Source organism: Microtus oregoni, unplaced genomic scaffold (genome assembly GCF_018167655.1).
Source record: "Microtus oregoni isolate MIOR12 unplaced genomic scaffold, Mior012 000173F_ref0000288, whole genome shotgun sequence".
NCBI classification, from domain to species: domain Eukaryota; kingdom Metazoa; phylum Chordata; class Mammalia; order Rodentia; family Cricetidae; genus Microtus; species Microtus oregoni.
In genome coordinates, this window is record NW_024544829.1 from 592157 (window position 1) to 604418 (window position 12262).

At 37.3% G+C, this 12262-nt stretch overlaps 1 protein-coding gene across 5 annotated transcripts in view; it reads left to right on the forward strand.

Moving 5' to 3' along the window:
• Positions 1–12262, forward strand: part of LOC121445301 (zinc finger X-chromosomal protein) — a 44572-nt gene that overhangs the window by 26327 nt on the left and 5983 nt on the right. For 4 of the 5 annotated variants that reach the window (XM_041647355.1, XM_041647357.1, XM_041647358.1 and 1 more), the window contains 4 exons: positions 9817–9966; positions 10302–10445; positions 10857–11006; positions 11934–12074. In XM_041647355.1, coding sequence (XP_041503289.1) covers positions 9817–9966; positions 10302–10445; positions 10857–11006; positions 11934–12074 — 585 coding nt within the window. The remainder of the gene's footprint in view (positions 1–9816; positions 9967–10301; positions 10446–10856; positions 11007–11933; positions 12075–12262) is intronic. The other variant, XM_041647359.1, reaches the window with a different exon arrangement.

Below are 12262 nucleotides of genomic sequence, written 5' to 3' on the forward strand. Positions count from 1 at the left end.
ACTAGAGACTGTCATGTTAAGAGAGATAAAACTCAGACATACTGTATGTTTTTAGCTCGTGATGACTCTAGATTTAAATTTGTGTTGGGGGGTAGGTTATAGGTTATAAAAGTAGAAATGGAACCATGAGAGGGGGAAAAAGAAAATTTAAGATTTATTTTGTATGTATGAATGTTTTGCCTGCGTGTATGTATGTGTAACATGTGCCCGTAGAAGTCAAAAGAAGGTGTTGGTTCCCCTGGAGCTGGTTGTGAGCCACTGTGTGGGTACTGAGACAAAACAGTTCCTCTACAAGAGCAACTAGTGCTATTAATCACTGAACCATCTCTCCAGCCCCAAGGAGGAACTCTTAAAGGAAAGGGAAGGTGCAGGACGGGGTGGGGGGGTGGAGTAATGGAATACATCTGGCATGAAAGCAGAAGTGTGGAGAGGAAGGGCAGCCAACAATACCCGGTCATGAGGGTGAGTTGAATAACAGTATATAGCACATGTATGAAAATGCCATAATGAAACCCATTAGTTTGTGTGCTAACTTTAAAAAGTGTCGAGTATAGATATTTTGGGTATAAAATGATGTAGACATTTAAAGTTAGCTTAGGCTACAAAGTGAGACAAGGTCTCATCAAAAAGAGAAGAAAAAAGAGGTGAAATGAAAATTGGAGGTTTACAGAAGACAAAGTGACAAACTTTCAAAGTCTTTTCAACACTATTGAGGCTACAGAGGATTCTTTAAAAGTGTTAGTCCCTGGGAAGAAAGGCTCTTGTTGGGCAATTAGAATGTTGTTGGTATTTAGATTAGTTTCAAAAAACATGTGTGAGTGGCTAGGAGAAGGAAGAAGTGAACTATAATGGGTTGAGAAATCAGTAAAAGTGGTATTAGAGTGAAACACTTTGTGTAAGCCATTATAGTTGAAAGACAGGAAGCAGTAGTATGGATTTTGCTGGCTGCTGAAATGGTGAATGTATGTTGAATGTGCTTATGGGTACAGGCACAAACCACTGGACAGGGCCACGCTGACAATAGAGAAAAGAAGGCTAATAAAATAGGTGGAGTAAGGTGCAGAGAAGAGGAAGGGACTGAAGTTTAGGGTCATAGTGGATGATTGTTGTGTCCTAGGCAGGGACATAAAATGTTAGTAGAATGAGGACCCTCGCTAGAGGGTTAGAGGAATGTTTGGATGTCGTAACTGCTTTTCCAGTGAGGCAGCTTCATCTCCATACCAATACAGAGTAAACACGAGGTTGGGTGGAAAGGCAAAGGATGGTGAGAAAGGGTTGAAAAACTTGGATCTGATGGTGATGGGCCAGGGCCAGAGACTTATAGATGGATGTTTATGATATATGGAATGTAATTGAGCAGCCAGTGGAGAGTAAAGATACTTAAATTTATAAGTAAGATGCTCTAGTATAAAAATGGTATTTATTTTATTTTTAAAGTTGTAGCTTTATTTTTATTTAATGAGTGTTTTGTTTGCATGTACATGGTGCATCAGGTGTGTACTTGGTATGTACCTGAAGAGGGCACCAGTCTCCTGGAACTGGAGCTATGGGTGATTGTCAGTGTGCTGGGAACTGAACCTGAATTCTTTGCAAGAGTAGTAAGTGCTCTTAACTGCTGAGCCATCTCTCTGCTCCATTATTTTGTTTTTAAAATTACTTGTGTGCTTATGCCATGGTGCCTGTGTATAGAGGTCAGAGGATGTCTCGTGGATATCTGTTCTTTCCTACTGTGTGGGTTCCAAGGATGGAACACGATTGTCAGCCTTCGTGGCAAGCTTTGTCCATTAAGCCATCTTAGCCCAAAATACTGTTTTTTAAATATGAATGCCAGCTTTTCTATAATAACACTAGGCAACCCAGCACCAAGGCCAGAGGAAATAGTTGGCTCTGTCCCAGACTGTGAAGGCGACAGCACTCTGGCTTCTCTCTGCTTTCTACCTTTCTGACTAGGCACCCTTCTAGCTTTCAAAGGGCTTCTAAGGAGTAAGGCTTAACTGTGCACCAGCCTTTTGCCTTTATTGCTCTTTAGAAAGTTCACCTCTCTGATAGACTCATTTAAATATATAGAGATAGATTTAGTAGTGATTGACACCAGCATACCAAGTGTAGTATTGTAGAATCCAGACTTTAAAAATATTTACAGTTATCTTTCTTTGAGGTACTGGGGGTTCCAATTTAAGTGAGTTTTAATGGTCCTAAAAATGTAAATATGAACAGAAGTAAGCTTTTTAGTATATTTTGGCATATTTTAATGTATTTTATATATAATAAATATATTTTAATGTGCTATTTATTCCATTCCGGTTCAGAGAAATTCAAAGAAAGCAAAGGTGCATTTAAACAGGTATATATGTTCATGTTATTGTCCTATTTTGCTATAATGAAATAGGTTGTTTTAGAATTAGATGTAGAGAACATGGTGTTCTCTTGTACAGACATTTTTGAACTTTTTTTCCCCTTCCCTGCCATCATCTTTTTTTATCCTAAGTAAAGATTATATTAAACAATCCACTTTATTATCTTTGGAATCAAACCGTTGTAGTGTGTTGGAAAATCATTAGTGTTTTCTTGATTTCTGCCATTCACAAAGATAGTTCATAAAGCCAAATTTTAATGAAAAACCTATATTGATTTCAAACCTTTAAGACTGGCAAAGGTTTTGTTGTAAATGAATAGGGAAACTGTGGAATGGTTACATTGAACAATAAACATGCATTGCTTTACATATTTATTTTCTTTGTGTTAATAGAACTTAAAATCTTTATTTGTAAAGACTTAACATTTTTTAGTGATTTTCAAGCATGTAGAACATTGTTATTATTTGTAGTTGCCTTAAAACTTTATCTTTAAAGCTTGTTTGGAGATTTTTCTGCTTCTCCATCTAAAATTGTATAGGTAAATTTCACAGATAGAGCTGGTCTTAAGTTGTATCTATAAAGAAATACATACACGTGCATACACATGCACACTCACACAGAAAGGGAAGGAGAATATTGTTGTTTAGGCATTCCAGAATAATGAATGGATTAACAACTTCAGTATAATGTAAATTTAGATGCTGTAGTATTTACTGTCACCTCAAGTAATCATTTCTTAGTTTTCAGTCTTCAGGTGGTTTACCGAAGCTTCCTTGGAGGTGTGTAAAGTGTCCTTATGTTTACTGTAACTCTGTTATTACTAATGCGATTGTTCACCAGCATCTCACTTCAGTTTTTAGGTAAAATGTTGGGCAAGACTATATGAGGCTTGCTGGTTTCACTTTTTAGAGTGGAAAGAAGTGCGAAAAATTTACTAAAATGGGAGAATTCCTGGGTGGCTTGGGATTATCCATAATTTTTTTTTTTTTAGATACTGAGTTTTAGACACTGAACATTTCTTTCTTTAAAAACCAGTAGATGAGAAAGAGGCCTGGATTCTAAAGATGGGCGTGTCCTTGCACTTTCGCCAGTCTTCACTGTAACTGACTTTGACCAAGTTACACACTGTCTCAGTGCCTTTGTTTCTTTATCTGGAAAATGAAGTAAGAAACTTACATGGAAACATGAAGGAAATTGCAAAATGCAACGCAAATGGTAGTTATTATTAGAAGTAATTTTAATTTAAAAAATCATGCATTTCTATTTTGGAGAAGCCTTATTCTAAAGTACTAGTTCTTCATGACTGTAGATGAAGGCACTTAAGCAGAATCATACATATGATGACTCAATTTATTGAAGCTTTCTTTGTCTGTTTTTAGAAATTCATTTTTAATAGTAGCTTTAAAATTATAGTGAAATTCTGAGTACTTAACAGGACCATCAGAGTGTTCTTTTAAAAATCTCTTCTGGGGCTGGAGAGATGGCTCAGAGGTTAAGAGCATTGCCTGCTCTTCCAAAGGTCCTGAGTTCAATTCCCAGCAACCACATGGTGGCTCACAGCCATCTGTAATGAGGTCTGGTGCCCTCTTCTGGCCTGCAGACATACACACAGACAGAATATTGTATACATAATAAATAAATAAATATTTAAAAAAAATCTCTTCTGTAATATTTTATATTCAGAATAATTTCGCAGGTTGAGTAGGTGGGGCAAGATTTCAAGGTGAAAATCTGAAGGTGAATTTTACTTTTGTATAATAATAGAACAGCTCTGTATCAGGGAAGTCAGTGTATTTTAAATGTGTTTTCCCATGTATATATGAAAGCAAACAGGTTTTTAAACTCTGAATTATAGGTAAGTGTATGTATGACACTTTGCATGTTCTAACATGATTAGATTTTCTAGTCATTGAAGGTTTTATAAGGGCACTGACTGGAAACTAACATGTGAGAACAGCAAGTTTGCTCTTGCTCTGTGGAACCAAAGGGGTGGGGTATTTGGCTTTTTAGTACCGGTTAGAATCAGGTGTTAGCACATTTTTGTTTTTGTTTTGTGTGCGTATATCTTCTATGTTTGTGTGTGTCATATATGTACCCTAGGAAGTTAGAAGACGGTGTTGGATCCTCTGGAGCTAGAGTGAAAGGCAGTTGTGAGCTACCTGATATGTGTGCTAGGAATCAAACTTCTGATTTGGGAAAGAGCCGCAATTGCTCCTAACCATTCTTCAGCCAGGTTTTGTTCTTTTGCTTTTCACTTTGGATGTTTTGAGTTGGTGTTTCTCTGTAACAGCCCTGGCAGTCCTGGAACTCATTCTGTAGACCAGGCTGGCCTCTGCCTCCCAAGTGCTGGGATTAAAGGTGTGTGCCACCACCACCCGGCTGCTTTTGATTTTTGAGACAGAGTTTTGCATTATGTTGTCTCAGGTTTCTGAGTGTTAGGATTAGTGCCTGGCTTAGGATCAGTTTATTAAACTTTCCTCAAAGATAAGGCCAACTTCATCAAACTTGAACTGTTTATAAATAAGGACTCCAATGGTAATCCCCATGTATTCTAGACTCTTTTCTACATAGATTGGCATCCTTCTGGTGCTACCCTCTGTTTGAAATTTGAAAATGACAATAGATTCAGTTATCTAGATTGTGAGAATATTTGAATTATTATCACAAGTAACCATTCACTTCTGAGTGTGTTGGCACATGCTTTTGTTGATTTTTGAAATTATATTTCTCTCTCTCCCTGGGTGTGTGCACGAGCACAAAATGTACTGCAATATATGAGGACACTTGTAGGAGTTGGTTCTCTCCTTCCACCATGTGAAGCCCAGTGATCAAAATCAGCTCATCACACTTGGTGGCAAGCATTATATTGACAGCCTAGCATAGACTTTTAGTGCCAGTATTTTTGAGGATGAAGTAGGAAGGATGCCTCAAATTCAAGGCCAGCTTGGCCTATAGTGTGAATTCCATACCAAGCTGGGCTACAAGAGTGAGATTTGTCTACAAACAAAAAAGATCCTTCTTTTTCCTTCTTTCTCTTACATTCTAGCCCACTCAGAATCAAACCCCTGACTTGGTTTCTTGTTAGATTCTTCTTTATGTAGGGTACTGCCCAAATTTACAAGTCCTGCTCATCCCTAAATAGATGTCCAACCCATTTCTCTTCCTCATTCCTGCTATCTCTTGTCCTTATTGAAGGTCTTGTCTCCTGTCACCTGCCAGCTACATGTTTGCAGCAGACTCATAGGGCTCTCCCTGCTTTGCCTTGATCCATTTCAGCCCATCCACTTTCTGAAGGCTAACAAGATGATAGAGCAAATAGGCATGTGATATCCTCATTGCTTGAAGATCTCCCATCACTTACGGCAGATGCTCTCACACCTCTGGTCAGGGTTAGGGCTTAGGGGCCCACTAAATCTTTCTTTTTCTGACTTTCTAGCCCCCATTTCCCTACATTTGGGTTATGTAGAACTAACTGCTTGACTAGAGACTCACCCCCACCCCAAGTTCCCCAAGAAATTTTGATGTCTGACCTGATTAAGAAACTTGCAGCTTTCCAGGATCAAGTCTGAGCCTCTCTGCCAGGTGCAGGAGGCCCTTTGTGATCTGACTTCAGTTTAGCAGTTGGCTGTATTCCCTACCATGCCTTGTGGCACACTTTCTGCTCAGTCCTTTCATTCCATTTCTTGTCTCTGTACCTGTGTACAGTTTGTCCTTCACCAAAATGGGAAGTAACTTCTCTTTTCCTTTAAGTCTGAGTGAGATACCCTTTTTGTATACATAGAATCAGTCAGTGTACAATAAAGCACTGCCATTCTGGATATTAATCCTTTTTCGTGTTCTGTATGAGCTTACTTTTAAAGATTGCATTCGACAGCTTAGCGTCTCTGTTCTTGTAATGTGACTAAGTAGACATCTGCCTTTTCTCCATAAGAGACCTTTATGTTCAGTTACTCTAAATTTTGCATGAAAAAGTAAAATAGTTGATCAACAAATTAGATATTTATAAACATTTTGGTGTTTTTTTTTTTTTTTTTTTTTTTTTTTTTTGGTTTTTCGAGACAGGGTTTCTCTGTGGCTTTGGAGCCTGTCCTGGAACTAGCTCTGTAGACCAGGCTGGTCTCGAACTCCCAGAGATCCGCCTGCCTCTGCCTCCCGAGTGCGGGATTAAAGTCGTGTGCCACCATCGCCCGGCCCATTTTGGTGGTTTTTGAGGCAGGGTCTCACTATGTTGCCTTGGCTGTGCCGGAACTCATTCTGTAAATGAGACTGGCTTGGAACTCAGATTGCCTGCCTCTGTCTCCAGAATACTGAGACTCAAAGGTGTGTGCCACCATCGCTGGGCTGGCCTTGAATTTGCAGCAGTCCTCTTGCCTTTTATTTCTGAATGCTGCGATTACAGTGGCACTGTATCAGTCTCCCAACAAGTATTTTTTTAAGTGACATGTTTGGTTTTAAAGCTGGGTGTATGTTAAAATATCATTCACTATTTAATAATAATATACTGAGTGTCAGAAATAGACTAAAATGGCTGTGAATGTGTACTTCAGTACTAGGCCACTTATATATCATTCACAAAGCCCTGGGATTGATCCTCAGCACTATCAAAACAATCACTAAAATGTTTGCTTCCAGTGTTCTATGCATGGTTTAGGATTTGAATGATTAAATTTTATAATTATTATTTTTGTAAATGACAGATTAGAAGAGTTTGCAGAAGCTGTTTGCCAGCAGATCTGTGCAATGACGTATTTAGAATTTGAATGATTAGGGCTGGAGAGAGAGTTCAGCAGTTAAGAGCACTGGCTGCTCTTCCAGAAAACTCAGCTTCAATTCCTAGCACCCACATGGCAGCTCACAGCTGTCTGTAACTCCAGTTCCAGGGGACTTGACAGACACGTGCAGGCAAACTCAATGCACACAAATTAATAAATAAATAGATCTTTTTAAAGATTAAAAAATAGTTTAGATTCTCGTAAGTCAGAAGTCAGGTAGACAAACTGTCAGTATAGTCTTGCCTTTTTTGAACTTTTTTTGGTGTGTATGTGTTTGGGTAGGCACACACTGTGGCACACAGAAATAAGATTTACATATTCATGACTCTTTAGGGAGTTAGTACTAGGTGCTGGTGGTTCTGACCTCTGTAACATTTTAAATTCCGGATCATCTCTTTCGTAGTTTGCAACTAATATTAAACCAAGACAAAACTCAGATTGTGATGTCAAAAAGTCCTGTCATGCTCTCCCTCCATTAGGTTCAAAACTGCATTTACCTAGGCAAAATTCTTATAAAGAACATAAAGATGGGCCAGTATTTCAAAGCCAATAGTAAAAAGCAAGAATTGGGCCAACAAGATGGTTACGCATGTAAAGGTACTTGCCACCAAGTCAGAAGATCTGAGTGTGATCCCTAAAAAGTCATGAATATGTAAATCTTATTTCTGGTGGCCTCTTTAAATGTTACACTATACTCAAGTTTTTCATGTAATGTAGTTGCTTTTGCCAATATCGATCTCCTCCTCAGGAGACTAAAAGTTAACAAACTTGGACTGGGACTTGTGTGGCTTGAGATTTAAATTCCATGTAATTTCAAATAGTCAATGTTTCTAGACTTCCATTTGTTCTCTTATAAATTGTCAACAGTACTGTACTCTTCTTCACAGAGTTGCAATATGTATTAAATAGTACTTAGTCAATAAATTGTAATCACATTTATTGTTACTGCATTTAAAATAATCATCTCCTCTCTCACTGGAGTAGTCTTTGTCACACTGGTATCTTCTAATATTTAACGTAAGTCTTTTTTTAACTGTTAGTAAGTCAAATATGTTTCAGAAATTTCCTCAAGTATAATTTTATCACTTATTAAAGACAAAATCAAATTTGCACACTGAGATGGATGTTTATTTTTACATAAATAATTAAACCGGCAAATATTTGATACTAGATGAGTATCTTCAGGATTTTTGTTTGCAGTATTAGGGATTGAGCCTAACATGAAGTCTTAAAATATACAATTGAAACTCACTGTTTGATGAAGTAGTTAAAACATAAATGTCTAGCCAGAAGGAAAACAAATACATGTGGGAGGACACTTGCTTCCTGGGAGCATTGGGGCTTCTAGAACTTATTAAGGCCTTGGACCTGTTTCCTTCTGCTTGTGGCAAGCTGGCCCAAATAGAACTAGTTGGACTTAGAACAAAAAGAACATTTTTGTGTTTCTTTGAAAGACTTACATTAATGAATCTAACTTTTCTGATAGAATGTTCTAGGTACTGAGTTCTCATTAACCTTTACCGCACTTTCTGTGTTGCCGGAGATGCCCCTAAGTAATGTGTGCTATAAGGTTATTTATGTAGCAATTATATTTTTGGTCTTTAGTCAAATAATTTTTCTTGTGTTTTATTTTCCAAATAATATATAACACTGATTACTTTGGTGATTTCTGTAAAGCTTTTTAAAATTGTAGTGTTTGGCTGGGTAGTGGTGGTCCACGCCTTGATGATCCCAACACTTGAGAGGCAGAGGTAGATAAGTTTAAGACCAGCAAGGGCTATGACACAGAAAAACCCTGTCTCAAAAAACCAAAACAAAACTGTGGTGTTTGCTCTGTAACATTTTCCTGATTTTTGCCCTTTTTCATTTCTCTCTTCCATTTTCCATATGGCCCCTCTTTTTTTCTTTAAAACAGGACAAATGCACATTTCATTTTGTTTGAATTTATATATTGTATTTACTTTCCACCAAGGACCTTGACTTAAAGTCACAAGTTAAAGTTATATATGTGTTACTTACATAGAAGATAAATGTTGTAAGTTGTTTTTTTTTTTATTTTTTTTACTTCTTTGGGCAAGGTTTCCCAAGTAGACTAAGTTGCCTGTCTTTGACTCCTGAGGGCTGGTATTAAAGGCATGTGCCATCGAGCCAGCATTTGTAAGTTTTAAGCAGATTGAATTTGAATTTGCATTCCCCATCTCATGGAGATATACTTCTTTAGCAGTCATGTTATTTTTTTTTAAGCATATCATTCTGATGAAAATAGATCACATCAAATGTGTTCAAGAATAGTAACCATGAAAATAGTGCTTAAAAAATATTTGTATGAGGACCATGCTTTTTCATTTTACTACTAAAACATTATTTAAAGGTTCTTGCCTTAAATACTCAAAGGCTATTTTAAATACAGGATTGCTTTTATCTGTGGTTTAGCAAAGGCTAAATATATCCTTATTTAAATACATGTTATCAGGCATTTTTTCTATAGTACTGGTTTTAATATCTGATCCCAGTTTAAAAGTCTCTAGAAGTGTATTTATTAACCTTCTACTTGTCTGGGTTAAAAGCACCCAATTTTATGTGAATCAGGTTAAAGAGAATGTTTGTTAACAGGACTCTCAAAAACAGTAACTTTCTTTTTGAGCATTTTCTATTATTATTTGAGATGTATTTTTCTCCTTGTTTAGTGGATGATGCTGGCAAAATAGAACATGATGGTTCATCTGGATTGACCATGGACACGGAAACTGAAATCGACCCTTGTAAAGTGGATGGCACTTGCCCTGAAGTCATCAAGGTGTACATTTTTAAAGCTGACCCTGGAGAAGATGACTTAGGTGAGAGGGAAGCCTTAGCATCTTTTTGTTGTTGTTTCTGAGACAAGGTTTCTCTGTGTAACAGCCCTGGCTGTCCTGGAACTCAGTTTGTGTTTGTAGACCAGGCTGGCCTTGAACTTGAGATCCACCTTCCAAGTGCTGGGATTAAAGACATGTGTGTCACCACTGCTAATCTTAGACATCCTGATCAGTCTAACTGTTTTTGGCTTATTTAGATGTGAAGTTTTTATGAAGATAAAATAATTTTAACAGCGTCAGAAAAAGATGTTTAAAAAAGAAGTGGAAATGAAATTTTAAAATAAATTATTGGAGCTTCTGTTTGTTTTCCTTGATAGGTGGAACTGTAGACATTGTGGAAAGTGAGCCTGAGAATGATCATGGAGTTGAACTACTTGATCCAAACAACAGTATTCGGGTTCCCAGGGAAAAGATGGTTTATATGACTGTTAATGACTCTCAGCAAGAAGAGGAAGATTTAAGTAAGTAGGTGGCCTTTCTGTGGGAGAAAATGTGTTTCTGAGTGTTTTCCCTGTCTCTTTTAAATGGTCAGTATTTGCAGGAAATAAGTAGCATTGTTTTAGAAATTATTTTGTTGGCATGTTCTGAGGGAATTGTTACTGACCCATTTTATTTATTTATTTATTTATGTGTGTGTGTGTGTGTGTGTGTGTGTGTGTGTGTGTGTGTAAAGTGTTGTTAACTTAAAACTAAACTGGTGAAAACCAAGAACTGAGTAAGTATTTGTTGAGTGTTTATTATACAAAAGCTGTGTTCTAGGTATGTAATGTTTGAACTTCTTTCTGCTTGCATATTAGCTGAGTTCAACTAAAAGTATCCTTCCTTTGATCTCTCTAAGCCTGATCAGAAAAGTTCATGTATTTTCTACTTAGATGTTGCCGAAATTGCCGACGAAGTTTATATGGAAGTGATTGTTGGGGAGGAAGATGCTGCAGCCGCAGCTGCAGCCGCAGTGCATGAACAACAAATAGATGACAATGAAATGAAAACCTTCATGCCAATTGCATGGGCAGCTGCTTATGGTAAGTCACAGAGCAGTTCTTTAGACATGAATTTGCTTTTTTTTTTTTTAGACATGAATTTGCAATTGAAAAACAGTTTTTGTAGCTAGGTGATGTCCGCGCATTCCTTTATCCTAGTACTTGGAAGGCAGAGGCAAGCGGATCTCTTGAGTTTAAAGCTGGGCTGGTCTACAAAGTGAGTTCCAGGACAGCTAGAGCTGTTATACAGAGAAACCCTGTCTTGAAAAACAGTAACAACAACAAAAAACAAAACAGTTTTTGTGGTTTTAGGTTTTCAGAAATCTGAAATGCTAGTACTATATAAGGATTATTTGGATTATTTGATTTAAATGAGAATAGAGGAAGATTATAAAGTCTACCCCCCCCCGGCTCAAATTTATTTATTTATTTTCCGTTTATTTATTTATTAAAGATTTCTGTCTCTTCCCCACCACCTCCTCCCTTTCCCTCCCCCTCCCCCAATCAAGTTAAACCAAGACCAAGTGAACGATCTAAATAGACCTCTTAGTCACGAAGAACTACAAACTGTTATCAAAAATCTCCCTTCCAAAGAAACTAGACCGTAAAAATCGAAAGTCTACTTTTTGTCCTGACTTTTAACAGGCATTTCCTTTATGTATATATTACGTAGAAGGAAATAAACTGTGTGAAGTATGCAGGTTTCAGGCTGGAACCTTTCATCTTAACTGTATCAGGCCCATAACTTTAAAATTTTGGGAAACAGCATGGGAACCCATGGGGAAAATACTGACATATATTTGAGTTTTACCGTAATGAATGTGCTCATAAAAACTCCATTACCTAGAGTGGGATATTTCTGTCATTCATGAGTATCATGGCTTTTCATTGTTGTGATTAATAAAGAATTCCTAATTCTTTATAATTTATAATACTGTATGATTTTGTTTTTTTAATACACATTGTTAGGTAATAATTCTGATGGAATTGAAAACCGGAATGGCACTGCAAGTGCCCTCTTGCACATAGATGAGTCTGCTGGCCTCGGCAGACTGGCTAAACAAAAACCAAAGAAAAGGAGAAGACCTGATTCCAGGCAGTACCAAACAGGTGAGGGCGTGCGAGTTCCACGGTGCAGCGTGCTCCGCAAGCTCTCAGGAAATGCTAGTGTGCATCCACAGGGGTATCGTGATGGCATATTAGTGGCTAGACTATATGTAGCTTTTTTATATTGAATTTTAAAATATAATTTTCAGAATTGAGTGATATTCATGAATGATTTTTCTTGATTAAAATGG